Genomic DNA, 19306 nt, shown 5'->3' with positions numbered 1-19306 from the left:
AAACCCTGAAAGAAAAATCAGGAAGCTTGATCTGTGCACATAATGGCCTGCATAATGTAAGAAAGCGCCGTTTCTTGGCAACTAGGAAACAATCCTTTTCAATTAACTCACAGCAATTGGCCCACGTTTGTTGTGAAACAGAGAGTAAAGAAAATGTTTTAAGAACTCAAAAGAACCTGGTAATAGCTCACCAAGAAAGCCATGTCAGTTTGTTCATTTTGGAAAGTATTTTAATTAATTGACTGCCCATTCTATTTGCCTAACCCTTTGCTAAGAACTTTCATTGACCTACCTGTCTCACTTCCTTGTTGCATTATTTACCTAAAACCCCAGTCCTGAAGAGTTGCACTTATTGTTGCAGCAACACAGTGAAAAGGTGAAAGATAATTCTAGCAAACCAGTGGTATGTAATGTTATCCTGCCTACCATTTTGCGTACCATAGTTTGCTTTCTACAACATCAGCTTGAATGTAGCCCTGGATGCTCACTAAGATACATAATTCAAAACAGTTGTATGCTATAGTCTGCGTTGTTAAAGACCACCTCCAGCAGGCATTAATTTTAGGTGATAGGTAGGAAGTGCCGCTGGGGTAGGTTAATTTTGTGCTGATTTAACTATTTTGGGTGATTCATATATACAGCCGTCCTTGGGGGAGTTTGTTCCAGCCCCCTACCCCCCGCCCCCCACCGAGAATAACAAACTCCATGATGCTTAAGTCCCTTATGTAAAATGGCGTAGTGTTTACACACAACCTATGCACATCTTTCCGTATACTTTAAATCTTCTCTAGATTACTTATAATACCTAATACAATATAAATACTATGGAAATAGTTGGAAGTACAATGTAAATGCTGTGTAAATAGTTGCCAGGCACGTAGCAAATTCAAGTTTTGCTTTTTGGAACTTTCTGGAATTTTTTTCTTCAAATATTTTTGATCCGTGGCTGGTTGTATCTATGGATGCAGAACCCACAGATATGGAGGACCAACTGTACTTGTGAGAATCTGATGAACTCTTTGGATAATCTTCTTAGGGTGCTTTGCATTCTTCCATACATACTTGAAATTTAATATATTAATAGGGGTCTGTATGTGGGACCCTTATTTAAGAATCTGTTCAAAAAGGCAAGTGGTAAGGAAAATATGTTATACAGAGATAATTTTTGCTGTTAATCAAACTTTAGCAGTACAAATGGTAAAGTTTTAACTATCAAGTATGACTGTATCTCCCAAATGAGAAGACATTTTAAGATAGATTAATTTCCATATCCAACTACCCAACTAAAGCCAAATTGGATGAATTTTGTCTTCATTCCCACCCCCCACCCCCCGCCATTTTGCCAAGATTGACCAAGAGTGTCTGTTATGGTGTTTACTTTCAACAGCTCTTTTCGTTTTTCCTTTTATCATCCAATTCTCCCTAAAATGTGTCAATCTGGTCGTGCTATCATTAATAGGCGATTCTTCTTAGGTAATATTTTTTAAAATATAACCTTTTGGAGGGATTATCTTCACACAAAACACTTTCTCTGTTGGTGAGAACTTGAGGCAATGTTGTAAACTGTTGAAGGTGATGTATTTGGGTAGACCTTCTGGCACCTTCAGATCACATTCCTTGACAGCTGTGTACACTTTCCATGGACATAACTGGCTGGGATAATTTTGTGTTTCTTCAGCTTTCTGACTCTTCCACTTGCTAGCTCCATGACCTCAGGCAGATTTGTTAAACATTTTGTGTCTCAGTTCCCTTATCTGTCAAATGAAGTTAATAATATTTACATCATAGGGTTATTTTGAGGATTGACTAAGATTACATATGTAAAGCTTCTTAAAACAGTGCCCAGCAAATGGTAAGTGCTCAAAGGCTAGCTATATTATTAACATCATTGTTGTTGTTAGCATTTCTGAACTAAGTAACTTTCAAGGTCCTTTTCAGATTTAGGATTTCCAAAATCCTGTGTAATCCTTACATAAAAATCTAAAGTAATGTTAAAAAAAGCCTCTTGAGGCATATAATATAAAATTACTCTTCTTCCTTTTTTTATAGATAAAACCTCATTTATCATCTAATATGTCTAATTTAGAGCTTTTGTATGCCTTTCTCACTAATAAAGAAAAATGCACAATTTTTTGAAAAGTTAAAAATCTCTTTATCTTTCTGAAAAATTCATTCATGTTAAACAGATTGATTTAATTTAACCAAATGCATAGAGAAGAAGAAATTCTGCAAGAATCTTTTCTAAGACATTTTATTATGTGCAATGCAATTATAAAAGAATCACAAGCTTTTCTTCTTATATTCTTAAAATGTATGGACCATTGCTTCAGCTTTTGGCATCCATTTGGATGTATTTTTAACCAGCAGCTGCAGATCCTAGTATTTGAGAGGAAATGCATGCTTTTCAGTATTCGCTATAAACACAGTCCATCCAGAGTGGCCATAAAGACTCCATCTGATCCTCTCCAGCTTAAAAGGCAGGTTTAACCTTAGGTCTTGACCAAATGCACTGTGCAGCTTCCTCAATCGAATACCACGCCATATCTCTGCTAGGAAAAAGTTCAACATTATTCTAAGAGGCCAAATGAACCAACTTTCTTTGGAGGAATTGAATTCAGCTACTCGAGGAGATATTTACCATCATATGCTTGGTACATGGAAGTGCCTCCCTTGTTTTTTATTTCTAGCAGTCTTGTTTGCCTCAATATCTTGAAATAGCAAATTCTGGCACAGGGGAAATTACCTATGAAATGTGCAAACAAACTGAAAGGACAATATTTGTTTAAAAGTACCTAACTCTGGAGGGTAACAGAAATACTCTGGAAAACATCAATCTAGTGTTTCTCTTCACAGAAGATTGGATGTAATATGAAAACAGTGCTGCATAAGCTACTGGGAAGTGTGAATTCTTCATCACAAATTCTATAACAGTCTAAGTCACAGAGTTATTTCCCTTCCGTAACTCTGAGAAAGTCCTCAAAGTTCAGTGCTACCAATTCAAACAACACAAAACATAGCATGATATATAGCATTTATTAGTAACTTTTGAGTACCTTTATTTCTAATTCAATATAATGTTGAAAAATGATTCATCATGGGAAATACTAAAATTTAAATAAAAATAAAATCAATGCTCTTACACAAAAAATATAGAAGTCACAGGTAATCCTTCTACAGCTTATAAATTTGCAAACAAGAAACTAAATCTCATATGACACAGGTTGATGAGGATTCTGCAAAATAATTTTTACAGACAGTAATGGTGAAATATTTTACAAAATAAAGTATTTTATAAGCATTGACTAAAAATAGAAATAAAAGTTTAGCAGAATACAGTCAGTCAAACTGAATATTTCTGAGTTCTCATTTTTGGAGCTAAGAAAAAAATTGAGGACAGTATAAGGAACTGCCCAAATTCCCATCAGAAGGGTAAGGTTTCCATAATTCAGGATTCTAGTTAAGCCTCCAGTAAGAAAGAACTGACCTGGGAAACTTACAATAGACTACCAGACTGGGCCCCTCTTACCTCTCATTTCTTACTGTTCTCCCCTTAACTGACTCTACTTGGCCTGCCAACTATTCTTTAAAACACAGCATCTCCTCTACTTCCTTCACATCTTTCCTTAAATGTCATCTTCTCAAGAACCTTTCTCTGACCACCCTATCTGAAACCACAACCCCTGCCCAGCCCCACTGACACTCCCTATTCCCTTCCTGCCTTAATTTTCTATCATTTATTACCACATTCGATACTTACAGTGTTCATTTTCTGTCTCCCCCCCACTAGACCATAGACTCTATGATAGCAGGAATTTTTATCTCTTTTGTTTACTGGTATATCCCCAGCATCTATTGATAGAATGTTCCTGGTACACTATAACTACTACTACACAGAAAAAGAGGGTCCCCATTAAAAAGGATGATATTGTTAACATTTAGAGATAGAAAGGACTTTACTCAGCATAAGAAGTAGAGAAAAAAATTATTCAAAAGATTCATTTAAATCTCTCTGTGCTCTTCTAGGAAAAAGAAACATAAGAAGGAACTGAAGTATGGGAATCTTTTCAACCATTACAACGCTTCAAGGTATATTTATTTTCCATTCTTTCACAAAGGTAAGCATGGGTAGTTATTGTTTAACCCTATCAAAAGCTAATAATTGTGTCACTTTAGCCTTGGGGAAATGAAAAACAGGAAACATTTTATCAAGGTGCATAGATTCATAAGTAATATTTTAAAAGGTTATTTGAAGGGTGTTAACAGAATTGCTTTTGAACTGACCTGTATTAAGGTAAAATAAAAATTCTATTTTTTTTTGAAAAACCTGGAAATTAGCCACTGATACCCTATTTTTTTTTACTTACATGGCTAAGCTGAATATTACTTTTTGAGCAAAACCACTATAGAAATAAGCCTTAAGCAATGGAACTTATTATTCTAATTAATAATGGCAAGATTACCGCATTATATTGCAGAGTGCATTTCTTCCAAATGGCCTAACTCAACAGATTAAAACAGGAATGACCTCACCAGTTCATCTGAAAAGCGAGGAAAGGCCTTGCCTACCTCAAAATCTTTCTTTCACTCCTTCCACAACTCTTGTTCCTTAGGAAAGTTTGCTTTTGTTTGTATATTAGACTGGGCTTTTCTCCCATAATAATATGAAAATACCTCTAAGTTATTTGCAGTGACATTGTAATGGCCTAGTGGCTTTCCAACTGTTTCACCTAGTGGACAGCTGAGTCTTGCTCAAAGGACAACCTCTGACCACAGGTGCATAGAAGTGCCGGGAGAGGGGCTGGGTGCAAAATTAGAACTGACATGAGAACAGAAGGGGGAGGAGAAGGTGAGAAATGTTTCCAACTTCCTGCTTTGTCCTGTGTACAGGAGACAAGTGACTCTCTCAAAGTCAGATAATCTCCAAATACTTCCTGACATTCCATTCCTTTTCCATTCCAACATCTTCAAAATTCAAAATCTCTTCAACAAGTAAATTAGCATTAACAAATAACCATCGCATGTATACTGCATTTCCAACAATGTTATCTATATGCCCTTCCCAAAATATTCTCTCTCCCTCTCCCTCAATTTTCCTCATTCTCTCTCTCTGCCTTCCTGCCTCCCTCTCCTTCTCCACTTCTCCCTTCTCCCTCTCTCTCTTTCATACACACACTCACACACACACACACACACACACAACCTATTGAAAGTGTATGCTCACTCTTATCTGACTTGTTAACTATATATCTACAGTGTGCCAAGCCCTGGTAAGTAAATTACATGTGTTATTTCATTTAATCCTTAAAACAACCTTAGAAGGTGAATACTTTTTTTCTCCATGTTACAAATGAGGAAAATGAGCCACAGAGAGGTTAAGTAAATTTTCTAGTCATGCTTAGTAACCAGAGAGGCTAAAACCAGATCTGACTCCAGAATGCTTACTTTGAATAATCACGCTATATGAGCTCTCCTCAACCACCTGCCATATCCAACAAATGATTATATTTGAAAATTCCCCTGACTTTTGTGTGTTAAACAAATAATAACATAAACTAGAATGTCTGGCAAATCTACTGCTTATGACCTTCTGAATAGATTTCTTTAGTTCAATTAACATTTTTTTGGCTTTTTATAAAACACCATGAAGTACTTTTAAGGACAAAAGAAGCAAACATTTTCATGTGGTCTTGTGTAACGATGTGCAATTTAGACCTAATCCTTTTAGCCCAGAGATGGAAGACTGACACTCTAAACAAAGCTCATTGTGTTCTTTCGTGCTGCCATAACAAGGTATTTAAAGGATGAAATGCTGGCTGGCAGATGGACTTCTTGGCATAACTCTATGTGCATCACAGAAATTGTTTTGTTTCAGAGGATTCAAACAAGATGCCTGACATTTCTCAGAAGATATTTCTACTTGTAAATATGGTAACTTGTTAGGTAGGGGTGTTAAGGGACAATAATGAAGGCTTTTAAGGCCTTTTTCCTGTCTGTAACTTTGTATGATATGTAAAAAGTGCATTTACAGAAACTCATCCAACCTCAGAGAACACTCACACTTGAAGCCCTGAGTTGCTGTGTTAGAATTCCAATCACCCAAAGCTTCCAAGATGTGAGGAAACTAAGCCAGATGTAGGGGCCACCTGTATGTGCTTCAGTGGACAGCAGAGCTCAGCTCCCAGTTGACAGCTAGTGTCGACTGCCAGCCATGAGAGGGAGCCTTCTTGGACATCCAGCCCAGCTGAGCCTTCAGATGACTGTAGCCCTGGCCAACATTTGACAACAACTGCATGAAAGACTCCAGGCAGGATTTGCCCAGCTGAATCCTTCCTAAAATTCCTGTCAGAAAAAATCATGAGCAAAATGAAATGAATGTTTTATATAAATAGGTTTTAGGTGGATTTGCTATGTAGCAAAAGTAACAGGTTTTGTTACCTGGAAGTAGGGTGTTACCAGGACCAGTGAGCATCAAAGTGACTGTCAGTGAAGGCTTGAAGGAGAGTGAGTGAAATGTTATTGGGGGCTGGAAGATAGAAGACCTTGGATACGTAGTGGTGGGAAGTTTATGAAAACTATCACTGCAGAATATAGAACTGCACCTAGTGAACTAATTGATCTGGATAAGGATATTTCTAGGCTAAATGTTGAAAGTGACAATTAAGGTTTTCTAGCTACTATCATAAAATGAAGATAAAGAGATATGAGTTAAAATAGAAATTATTCCATTTTCAAGCAGAATGTAGAACAAGTAAAAATGGCCCTTGCTTTGCTAGGTTTAAAAATAAAACCAATTCTCATCCCTAGTCTCTCTCAGAAGAAGACTCTCAAAAGTAAAAAAAGAGCCTCAGGGCAAAGAGTAAATCCAGGGTGCTGTCAGGAAACATGGTCTTAGGGTAAATATGAAGTAAAATGTATAACTGTAAAATCCTTTCTTAAGACATAGAAAGATTTAAGGTGATTTCTCAGAGACCCTTTCAAAAGCCTTCTATGGATTTTTAGGACGTGCCTCACAGCATCTCTATTTTCAGTTGAACAACAGCCCTTCTGAGAATTTTAAACAGTCTCATAGGGAACCCAAATTAGAGATCTGCTCTTAGGTCAAATTTTCAGTTTTTGTATAGGGATACACTGTTCAAGATTGAATATTTTAAGCAAAAAGCAAGTTATCATACCATTACATAAGCCAAAACCAACCCAAGTTTCAAATGAGGATTTTTTTTTTTTGAAGTTTACCTCAACAGACTCTAAAATATAACATTCTGTTTGGAAGGGGAAGTGTGTACATGGCCATTGTGATTTTGCCTGACCAAAGTCCCCTACCAAGCTCCATTTGTTGAGACAGAGTCCCCCAGATGTAGGGCATCTACCATTGAATCAGTTATCAGCAAGCTTTGGAATCCCCAGCAGAGGCTGCTAATTTGTTAACCATATACTAGCTTGCATTCTCAAGCAGTCCAATTTGAGGGAACAGACAGCGGGATTGTGAGTTTGAAGAGAGCATGCTGTGTTGCAATAGTGGCAGGTTTCAGAAGCAGAGATGTGAGGGAGATTAAAAGAAAATTTACAGACTTGGCATTAGGAGGTACACATGATCTCAGTCCTGCCAGAGCTTCACCTCTGTGACGAAATACTTGACAGCATCGACAGGTGTACTTGATAATGTGGAAAGTTGCAGAGACTGGTACATCTGCTCCCCTACCACGCACCAACAGGAAGGAGAAAAGTTCTCTGGAAATGTGTCAGTGCTAGAGAGTCTTTTTCAATGAGCCATATGACAAAGTGCTATTGGACAGTTTGGAAAATCAGATTCAGTCAAAGCATGTTATTACAAGAGCGACATACAGTAAGGCATTGTTGGAGAAGCTTTAGAATGGGAGATCTAAATTCGCCTTGTTAGTAAAGGTTTATACAAGAAGAGGAGAGAGAAAGGTGACAGATACTGTCTTGATGGAACCCAACCAAATGGCAGACCTGAACTGGAGACCTTAGTAGAGACTTGGGGAGTTGCAGCCGATGTTGCTGGTTTAACAGTAAAATCAACTTCCCTGTAAGGTCGGTCCCAGGAAGTTGTTTCCAACTTCCAGCTCGGGTCTAAAACTCAGAAAACCTGGTGAGAGACTGTGTCCATTAACTTAGTTTATGAAGTCTGATCTCAGAGAGAACAGCTGGGACCATCCACCTTTAACTTAGGAGCTACTCATTTATATGGTACATTTTTAGTGCATAGGTTGCCAGGTGGAAGTATCTTTCTCCCTCCTCCCCTTTTAAAATTTTGTTATAGAAAATATGGGTATTTCCAGGCAAACAACACTTGCTAGGGGAGACTTTCCTTAGCCATCCAGAAACTAAGAGCAGAAAACAAGGAGGAACCAAGGAGACAACTAATCCCTGCAAGCAAAATTGCCCAATAGATACTCTGGCTCCTTCTTCTTGTAGGAGGCAGAGATCATGCATGTAAGGGCTGAAAACAACAGAAGCTGATGCTTCTTCCTTGTATGTAGAAGTCATTAACCCAAAAGTCAGCCTTGATTCTGAGAGTGGAAAAGATGATAGAGGACACTGGTGGGAATTTTTTTTTCAGGCCCATATTCTCTAAAGCTGTGATCTTCAGGCTAGGGAAAACTGTATAACACCCAGAAAGCAATATGCCACAGGGATGGCTGCTGATGCAGGAAGACCCTGCCTGATTAGGCTGGGGCAGCAGCGGCATTGGCACAAGTGACTAGCATTGTGTAGGTGAGTGTGAAAAACCTTCCCAGTATCCAAGTGACAGGGCAGAGTCAGAAATAAATAACTCAGGTGCCAATTTAAATCCTCAAAGGAAAAAACAAAAAAGAGTTGTTTGGGCTCACAGAGGAGTTTGAGGCTTAGGTGCCAAAAGTAAATTCAGTCCTGTTTTTTCACCCATACCTCAGAAGAGGATTTGTACAGAAGGTGAGCAAGAGGCTCCATTTCCCCCTCAGGATGCTGTATTTGATACTGTTGTGTACTACCCACATCCCCTTCTAGAACCAAGTTCTCTCCAAGTTGACTGGAATTTTGGATGCTGACAGCTCACAGCTGTGATCTTCTTCAGGAATTGCCCCTGGCTCAAGGAAGCAGCTTCACTCAAAGTTATGCACTCTTCCTGGGATGCAGCACACATTCAATGCCTGGGTCATACAGAATGCAAAGATTCATCCCCCTTACCTTGATTCTGAAGACATCTCTAAAGGGCCATTCCACCTTCAAAAGTGGATTCATGGAATCCACTGAGGCCGTTCTTATAACAGAGCACCTAGAGCACCTTCCCTTTTCACGTGTCCTTGATTAGCAGTAATTCCCATAACAAATTAACTTAAACATTTTGATACTAAGTGTCACGACACTTTGCTACATGCTAGGAAAATCAAAATTATGACCTGGTCTCTGACTTCAAAGAGATTTTAACTTATAGAAATGATAAATGACTCCAAAGTATCGTACAAGGCTGTATAGCCTAAGCATTAAGGTGCTGAGTCATTCAATCATTAAACCGTAAACACCTGTGCGTGCTTTGTGCAGCAGTATAAAGGTCAGTAAGGTTTGGACACTGCTTTTAAGGATTTCAGTGGGTTCAGGGGGAGAAAGGTTTATTCTTGACAGGAGTTTCTTCATGGAGGCTCCATTTGTTTACGTATGTCCTTGCTTACTTCGGAAAAAGAATTTGAGTTGGATCAGAAAAAGTAATTAAGTATTTCACAAAGGGTTAGAGTGTGATGGGGTAGGAGGGAAACTCCAGGATGAAGGAATAACATGAAGGCAGTAGGTAGAAGGCTGTTTCCTCACAGTGGTTTCTGATAGGGCCTTAAAATTAGCACCAGAGGAGCATATTTAACAGGAAAAGAGTCTAAAGTGAGGAGAGACCTGAAGACAAAGGTAAGGAATTCTGGTTTTGTTTAGTAGGAAACATAAAGATTTTCTCCTTTATCTCCTATGTTTATTTAAAACTTTATTGTCTAGCTCAGTCTCTATCCCACGTCCTGCCATTTTTGGTTGATGGTGGTATCACAATCACTGTACTAGACATCCTCATTTTATGACTCACCTTCATTCCATTTCATTTGTCTCCATCCTTGGCCATGTTTGTCATCTGACTTTAAGAAATAATAAACTGTTGTTGTTTTAAACCACTTGGTTTTGGGGTAGTTTGTTACACAATAGTAGACAACTGATACACAATTTGGACTTTCGCCCCAAAGCCTCACTCAGGGTAGCCTTGAAAGACAGCAGTGAGGGAGAGTCTTACCCTTGGCAGAGGTTTGGGTGTGTGCATGATTATCTATTTTGTGTCAAAAGAGAAGCAGGTTGATATAAGATTATACATGGACTCATTAGCAGTGACAAACGGTTTGGTTAATTGTTCAGGGGCTTGGAAGGAGAAAGAAGGGTGAGAGTTTTCGACAAGAGGCATTTGAATTGACATATAAACATGGGCATAAAGTGTGGATATCTTTGATTCACATCAAAATGCCCACCAGAGAGAATCTGTTGAAGGGGCACTAAACAACCATGTAGAATAACTTAGCCAGTCTTTGCTGAAAGTCACTCCAGTGTTGCACAAAGGGTTTATACAGGAGAAACTATGGAGACAGGGATGGAGGCCGTGCATGAGCCCAACAACGTGGACTCACCAGAGCAGACCTAACAGTGCTGCTGCCAATCACCTAACCTACCAACAGCAAGACTAATGCTGCCCTCTAATATGGCACCGTACCTTGAGGGGACCAACTAGACAAAGTTGATTACACTGTGTCTGTGAAATCTTGAGAGAGGGAAATTTATTTTGAGTGGTGTTCTCTATATGACTGCCTTTCCTGCTCATTAGACTCATAGGCTGCACCATTATCCATGAGCAAACAGAATGTTTGATATACCAATATGTGACCCTACATAAATTTCATTGGCCCAAGCAATGCACTTTACATCAAATGAGGTGTGACAGTAGGCATCTGACCATGAGATTCACTGGTCCTATCACATTTTACCACCCTGATTCTGACGGCCTGATAGTGATGGAATGGCTTTTTGAAGGTATACACCTAAGGTGGAAAGTTGGAAATTATACTGTGCAAGAATGTGGTATATACCTTCATCCTGCAGAATCAAGAGCACACCCTAAATCATCAACCATTATGTGCTGCTGTATTCCCCAAGGGAAAATACGTGGATCTGGGAACTAAGGGTTGCAAGGAGAAGGGACTATGCTTATTATCACTTCCAATGACCCATTTGGGGAACTTGTTCTTCCCATCCCCACAACTCTACATCCTGTAGGCTTTTAATGGCACATTAAATATAATACACTTGGCACACAAGTGATCTGCTTAGAGAAGAAGGTGAAGGGAAGGGGGTTCTTGGTATTGCTCTAACCAATTTTAATGGTAAATGGACATGTGCAGAAGCCACAACCTGAAAAGGGCCCAGCAACTTTGGGCCCAGACCCCCTCAGGGAAAGGGGCCTGGGTCATCCACCAAGTAAGTGCTGGAGACCAGCTGACTACCCATTGATTGTCAAGGGTGGGTGAACTCTAGTAGATGAGGTTAATAGATGAGGGAGACTATAAATATCAGGTGCAGCCTAGAGAATAGTTGGAGGGGTGAGGGCAGCAGAGGGTAGGGGAGGAAGGAGAAAGGGAGAAGGAGGCTAACACCAGTTTGTCCCACTAAACTTCCTCTAAAAGCTTTCCAAGGAAAGGAGGAGAACTGTAATCCTGAAGGAGTTGTTTCCTTGTGGAGGGAATCTGCTGTGCAAAGCAAGTGGAACTAAGTGGCATGGGATGGACTGTAGTGGATGCATTTGGAGACCTCCTAGATTCCCCTTCCTGGTTAAGGCTTCATGGTCCCAGTTGCTGGGAGTATTGACTACTGATTACTTACAGTTGCATCCAACTCTGGGAATTGCCCTCAGCTGAAGGAAACTGCCATGCTCAAGTCTCAGCTCTGGTTCCTGGGGGCAGCCATATCTGATGATTGATTGTTGTGGGGTACATTCCTTAATGTGGGACATCTTTGTAGGATCATCTCCTTCTTGAGGGATCTCTGTGGCATTCGCTGAGACTACTGTTGCAGCTGTATCTCATTTCAAATTCTACCTTTACTCAATCTAGCTTCCCTTGCTCCTTCAAAGAGCACTTCTGTTTTCAAGAGCACTTCTGATAAACCTCCTGCATGCAAATTCCAGGTGAACTTTACCTAGAACAGTATGGTGTATTTATATACCTAATTTTCTAAGAAAGGCAGCTCCTGAAGCCTCTTTTATTCTGATAACCTCCCTAAGCAGTGTCGTGTATATAATGCTGAGTGTAGGAGATCCTTATATTCTACACAAAATAAGAGGAATTCAAAATTCACAGAAAGAAATCGCATAGAGAGGGAACAAAGACCACATGAGAAAGTGAAAGAAAGATGAGGAAACCTGGTAAATGTGGGAGGAGTAGATTTCCTGTTGAAACTGGTGAAGGGATTGAGTTTTGCACCCAGGTTGACAAGGAGGAAAGAAAGTAGGCATATATATATATATATATATATATATATATATATATATATATATATATATATATATATATATAGGAGTCACACAGACAGAATCTGTGGTTCCCCCCCACCAGAACTTCTACAGGTCTTTGAAATTGGAACTTTGAGAGGCAGAAATACCCATGGCAGATATCAGATTATAAAATACATTAGGTGTATCAAGTTGTATTCTTTTAGAGTTGAATTTGTTTTCACACTAGTATCTCTTCCTAAATGCATTTTTTAAAGTTTTCTTTTTAATTTTTAAAACTATTAGGCCGTGCCATGTCTTAGTTGTGGCACGTGGGCTTCTTAGCTTGCTGTATGCATTTGGGATCTAGTTCCCCGACCAGGGTTCAAACCCAGGACCCCTGCAATGGGAGCTTGGAGTCTTACCCACTGGACCACCAGGGAAGTCCCACTAAATGCACTTTTGAAAAATTATTTGGTGCTGTTATTTTGATCTATCAGCCTTGAGGTCATACTTGACTTTGCTTTCTCTCAAAGGCTATATCCAATACGTCTGGAAACCTCACTGGCTCTACCTTCAAAATATATTCAGAATTCAGGATGTTCCTTGGGCAAAAAGGAATATGAGACCAGCCATAAACCTGGATCTACATCAAGAAATGAAGAGTACGGGAAGTGGAGTAAAACAAGGTAATATAAAATTAATTTTTCTTATTTTAGTTCCTTCAAGAGATAATTATCTAAAGCAAAAACTGTAGTAATGTATTATATATTTATTGCAAATGTAAACATAAGTCTGACAGAAGCAGATGCGAGGGAGCAATTGGGCATATACTATTTTTTTCAATACTTTTATTGAAGTATAGTTGATTTACAATGCTGTGTTAATTTCTGCTGTACAGCAAAGTGACTAAGTTATACATATACATTGTATATATTCTTTTTAAAATATTGGGCATATACTATTTTAAGGTCCTTACGCACTACATTTGAAGTGATGTAATATGGTTTTAAGGTAGATCTTGATTAATTAAACATATATTTTAAAACATATAGCAACCACAGACCTTTTTATAAAAAGGTAAAAGCCCATAGTAGAAATAAACTAGAATAAAAACAACACTCTGAATTCAAAGAAGGCAGAAAAAGGAAAAAAGAAACAAAGAATGGATAAAACATTAGAAAACAGCTAGCAAGAAAGAGTTTGATGTAACCATGGAATAATTATATTAAATGTAAATGAAATAAACACACCATCTAAAAGCCCAGAATGCCAGATTGGCTAAGAAAGCAAGATTCAACTATATGCTGTTTCCAAGAAACCCATTTTTTTAACACTTTTTTTTTTAATGAATTTATTTATTTTTATTTTATTTATGGCCGCGTTGGGTCTTTGTTGCTGCGTGCAGGCTTTTCTCTAGTTGCAGCAAGTGGGGGCTACTCTTCGTTGTGGTGCACGGGCTTCTCATTGCGGTGCCTTCTCTTGTTGTGGAGCACGGGCTCTAGGCACGCGGACTTCAGTAGTTGTGGCACACAGGCTCAGTAGTTGTGTCTCTCAGGCTCTAGAGCACAGGCTCAGTAGTTGTGGCACGTGGGCTTAGTTGGTCCATGGCATGTGGGATCTTCCTGGACCAGGGCTCAAACCGGTGTCCCCTGCATTGGCAGGCGGATTCTTAACCACTGCACCACCAGGGAAGCACAGAAACCCATTCTAAATATAGAACACAGATAAGTTAAAAGTAAAGAGATGGGAAAATATATACTATGAAAATACTAATCAAAAGAAAGCTGAGTAGCTATGTTTATAACTGACAAAGTAGACTTTAGAATAATAAGTATTACCAGAGATAAAGTGGAGCATTACATAACGATAAAAAGGTCAATTCTCCAGGAAAACATTATAATCCTACATGTGTATGTATCTAGCAACAGACCTTCAAAATACATAAAGTAAAAATTGATAGAAAGAAAGGAAAAAATTCACAGTTATGGTTGGAGATCAACACTCCTCTCTCAGCAATTGATAGGACAAATAGAAAGTATGTTCAGGATACAAAAGACCTAAACATTATTGACAACTTGACTTAATTAGTAATTGCAGGACACTCCACCCAACAACTGTAGAATAGACATTGTTTTCCAGTTCAAAAGGAACATTCACTAAGATAGACCATCTTCTTTTTTACCAGTGTTTTTTCATTTTTTTGAATTTTTGCATTTTACTTTATTTTTTTTACACAGCAGGTTCTTATTAGTTATCCATTTTATACATGTTAGTGTATCCATGTCAATCCCAATCTCCCAATTCATCACACCACACTCCCACCCCGACCCCCCCCACTTTCCCCCCTTGGTGTCCATACGTTTGTTCTCTATATCACTGTCTCAATTTCTACCCTGCAAGCCGGTTCACCTGTACCATTTTTCTAGGTTCCACGTATATGAGTTAATATACAATATTTGTTTTTCCCTTTCTGACTTACTTCACTCTGTATGACAGTCTCTAGATCCATCCACGTCTCAACAAATGACCCAATTTCGTTCCCTTTTATGGCTGAGTAATATTCCATTGTATATATGGACCACATCTTCCTTATCCATTCATCTGTCGATGGGCATTTAGGTTGCTCCCATGACCTGGCTATTGTAAATAGTGCTGCAGTGAACATTGTGGTACATGACTCCTTTTGAATTATGGTTTTCTCAGGGTATATGCCCAGTAGTGGGATTGCTGGGTCATATGGTAGTTCTATTTTTAGTTTTTTAAGATAACTCCATACTATTCTTCATAGTGGCTGTATCAATTTATATTCCCACCAACAGTGCAAGAGGGTTCCCTTTTCTCCACACACTCTCCAGCATTTATTGTTTGCAGATTTTTTGATGAGGGCCATTCTGACTGGTGTGACGTGATACCTTATTGTAGTTTTGATTTGCAGTTCTCTAATGATTAATGACGTTGAGCATTCTTTCATGTGTTTGTTGGCAATCTGTATATCTTCTTTGGAGAAATGTCTATTTAGGTCTTCGGCCCATTTTTGGATTGGGTTGTTTGTTTTTTTGATATTGAGCTGCATGAGTTGCTTGTATGTTTTGGAGATTAATCCTTTGTCAGTTGCTTCATTTGCAAATATTTTCTCCCATTCTGAGGGTTGTCTTTTCGTCTTCTTTGTAGTTTCCTTTGCTTTGCAAAAGCTTTTAAGTTTCATTAGGTCCCATTTTTTTTATTTTTGGTTTTATTTCCATTACTCTAGGAGGTGGATCAAAAAAGATCTTGCTGTGATTTATGTCAAAGAGTGTTCTACCGGGCTTCCCTGGTGGCGCAGTGGTTGAGAGTCTGCCTGCCGATGCAGGGGACACAGGTTTATGCCCCGGTCCAGGAAGATCCCACATGCCGTGGAGTGGCTGGGCCCGTGAGCCATGGCCGCTGAGCCTGCGCGTCTGGAGCCTGTGCTCTGCAACGGGAGAGGCCACAACAGTAAGAGGCCCGTGTACTGCAAAAAAAAAAAGAGTGTTCTTCCTATGTTTTCCTCTAAGAGTTTTATACTGTCCAGTCTTACATTTAGGTCTTTAATCCATTTTGAGTTTATTTTTGTGTATGGTGTTAGGGAGTGTTCTAATTTCATTCATTTACATGTAGCTGTCCAGTTTTCACGGCACCACTTATTGAAGAGACTGTCTTTTCTTCGGTGTATATCCTTGCCTCCTTTGTCATAGATTAATTAACCATAGGTGCATGTGTTTATTTCTGGGCTTTCTATCCTGTTCCATTGATCTATATTTCTGTTTTTGTGCCAGTACCATACTCTCTTGATTACTGTAGCTTTGTAGTATGGTCTGAAGTCAGGGAGTCTGATTCATCCAGCTCCATTTTTTTCCCTCAAGACTGCTTTGGCTATCTGGGATCTTTTGTGTCTCCATACAAATTTTAAGATTTTTTGTTCTATTTCTGTAAAAAATGCCATTGGTAATTTGATAGGGATTACATTGAATCTGCAGATTGCTTTGTGTAGTGTAGTCATTTTCACAATGTTCATTCTTCCAATCCAAGAACGTGGTATATCTCTCCATTTTTTGTATCATCTTTAATTTCTTTCATCAATGTCATATAGTTTTCTGCATACAGGTCTTTTGTCTCCCTAGGTAGGTTTAATCCTAGGTATTTTATTCTTTTTGTTGCAATGGTTAATTCGGAGTACTTCCTTAATTTCTCTCTCACATTTTTCATCATTAGTGTTTAGGAATGCAAGAGATTTCTGTGCATTAATTTTGTATCCTGCTACTTTACCAAATTCATTGATTTGCTCTAGTAGTTTTCTGGTGGCATCTTTAGGATTCTCTAAGTATAGTGTCATGTCATCTGCAAACTGACAGTTTTACTTCTTCTTTTCCAATTTTTATTACTTTTATTTCTGTTTCTTCTCTAATTGCCATGGCTAGGACTTCCAAAACTATGTTGACTAATAGTGGTGAGAGTGGACATCCTTGTCTTGTTCCTGATCTTAGAGGAAATGGTTTCAGTTTTTCACCATTGAGAATGATGTTTGCTGTGGGTTTGTTGTATATGGCGTTTATTATGTTGAGGTAGGTTCCCTCTATGCCCACTTTCTAGAGAGTTTTTATCATAAATGGGTGTTGAATTTTGTCAAAAGCTGTTTCTGCATCTATTGAGATGATCATATGGTTTTTATTCTTTAGTTTGTTAATATGGTGTATCACATTGATTGATTTGACTATATTGAAGAATCCTTGCATCCCTGGGATAAATCCCACTTGATCATGGTATATGATCCTTTTAATGTGTTGTTGGATTCTGTTTGCTAGTATTTTATTCAGGATTTTTGCATCTATATTCATCAGTAATATTGGTCTGTAATTTTCTTTTTTTTGTAGTATCTTTTTCTGGTTTTGGTATCAGGGTGATGGTGGCCTCATAGGATGAGTTTGGGAGTGTTCCTTCTCTGCAATTTTTGGAAGAGTTTGAGAAGGATAGGTGTTAGCTCTTCTCTGAATGTTTGATAGAATTCACCTGTGAAGCCATCTGGTTCTGGACTTTTGTTTGTTGGAATGTTTTTAATCACAGTTTCAATTTCATTACCTGTGATTGGTCTGTTCATATTTTCTATTTCTTCCCGGTTCATTTGTAGAAGGTTATACCTTTCTAAGGATATGTCCATTTCTTCCAGGTTGTCCATTTTATTGGCATAGAGTTACTAATAGTAGTCTCTTAGGATGATTTGTATTTCTGCGGTGTCTGTTGTAACTTCCTTTACATTTCTAATTTTATTGATCTGAATCCTCTCCCTCTTTTTCTTGATGAGTCTGGCTAATGGTTTATCTATTTTGTTTATCTTCTCAAAGAACCAGCTTTTAGTTTTATTGATCTTTGCTATTGTTTTCTTTGTTTCTGTTTCATTTATTTCTGCTCTGATCTTTATGGTTTCTTTCCTTCTGCTAACTTTGGGTTTTGTTTGTTCTTCTTTCTCTAGTTCCTTTAGGTGTAAGGTTAGATTGTTTATTTGAGATGTTTCTTGTTTCTTGAGGTAGGCTTGTATTGCTATAGACTTGCCTATTAGAACTGCTTTTGCTGCATCCCATAGGTTTTGGATCGCCGTGTTTCATTGTCATTTGTCTCTAGGTAGTTATTTATTTCCTCTTTGATTTCTTCAGTGATTTCTTGGTTATTTACTAACGCATTGTTTAGCCTCAAAGTGTTTGTGTTTTTTACATTTTTCCCCCTGTAATTTACTTCTAATCTCACAGCGTTGTGGTTGGAAAAGATGCTTGATATGATTTCAGTTTTCTTAAATTTACCCAGGCTTGATTTTTGGCGCAAGAGGTGATCTATCCTGGAGAATGTTTTATGCGCACTTGAGAAGAAAGTGTTATCTGCTGTTTTTGGATGGAATGTCCTATAAATATCAATTAAATCTATCTGGTCTATTGTGTCATTTAAAGCTTGTGTTTCCTTATTAATTTTCATTTTGGATGATCTGTCTATTGGTGTAAGTGAGGTGTTAAATTCCCCCACTATTATTGTGTTATTGTCGATTTCCTGTTTTAGAGCTGTTAGCAGTTGCCTTATGTATTAAGGTGCTTCTTTGTTGGGTGCATATATATTTATAATTGTTACGTCTTCTTCTTGAATTGATCCCTTGATCATTATGTAGTTTCCTTTCTTGTCTCTTGTAACATTCTTTATTTTAAAGTCTATTTTATCTGATATGAGTATTGGTACTCCAGCTTTCTTCTGATTTCCATTTGCATGGAATATCTTTTCCATCCCCTCACTTTCAGTCTGTATGTGTCCCTAGGTGTAAAGTGAGTCTCTTTTAAACAGCATATATACGGGTCTTGTTTTTGTATCCATACAGCGAGCCTGTGTCTTTTGGTTGGAGCATTTAATCCATTCACGTTTAAGGTAATATTGATATGTATGTTCCTATTACCATTTTCTTAATTGTTTCGAGTTTGTTTTTGTAGGTCCTTTTCTTCTCTTCTTTCCCACTTAGAGAAGTTCCTTTATCATTTGTTGTAGAGCTGGTTTGGTGGTTCTGAATTCTCTTAGCTTTTGCTTGTGTGAAAAGCTTTTGATTTCTCCATCAAATCTGAATGAGATCCTTGCCAGGTAGAGTAATCCTGGATGTAGGTTCTTCCCTTTCATCACTTTTAATATGTCATGCCACTCCCTTCTGGCTTGTAGAGTTTCTGCTGAGAAATCACCTGTTAACCTTATGGGAATTCCCTTGTATGTATTTGTCATTTTTCCCTTGCTGCTTTCAATAATTTTTCTTTAATTTTT

General features: G+C 38.2%; 1 protein-coding gene across 1 annotated transcript in view; it reads left to right on the top strand.

The window, feature by feature from the left end:
- Window positions 1-19306, top strand: part of LOC309809763 (uncharacterized protein) — a 204070-nt gene that overhangs the window by 61420 nt on the left and 123344 nt on the right. Inside the window, exons 5-6 of the mRNA XM_082631187.1 lie at window positions 4024-4086; window positions 13042-13194. Coding sequence (XP_082487313.1) covers window positions 4053-4086; window positions 13042-13194 — 187 coding nt within the window. The 5' untranslated portion in view covers window positions 4024-4052. The remainder of the gene's footprint in view (window positions 1-4023; window positions 4087-13041; window positions 13195-19306) is intronic.

This window comes from Mesoplodon mirus, assembly GCF_964341445.2.
Source record: "Mesoplodon mirus genome assembly, chromosome: 8".
Classification (NCBI taxonomy): Eukaryota; Metazoa; Chordata; class Mammalia; order Artiodactyla; family Ziphiidae; genus Mesoplodon; species Mesoplodon mirus.
Note: the sequence above shows the minus strand (reverse complement) of the source record. Positions and strands in the feature narration are given on the sequence as shown.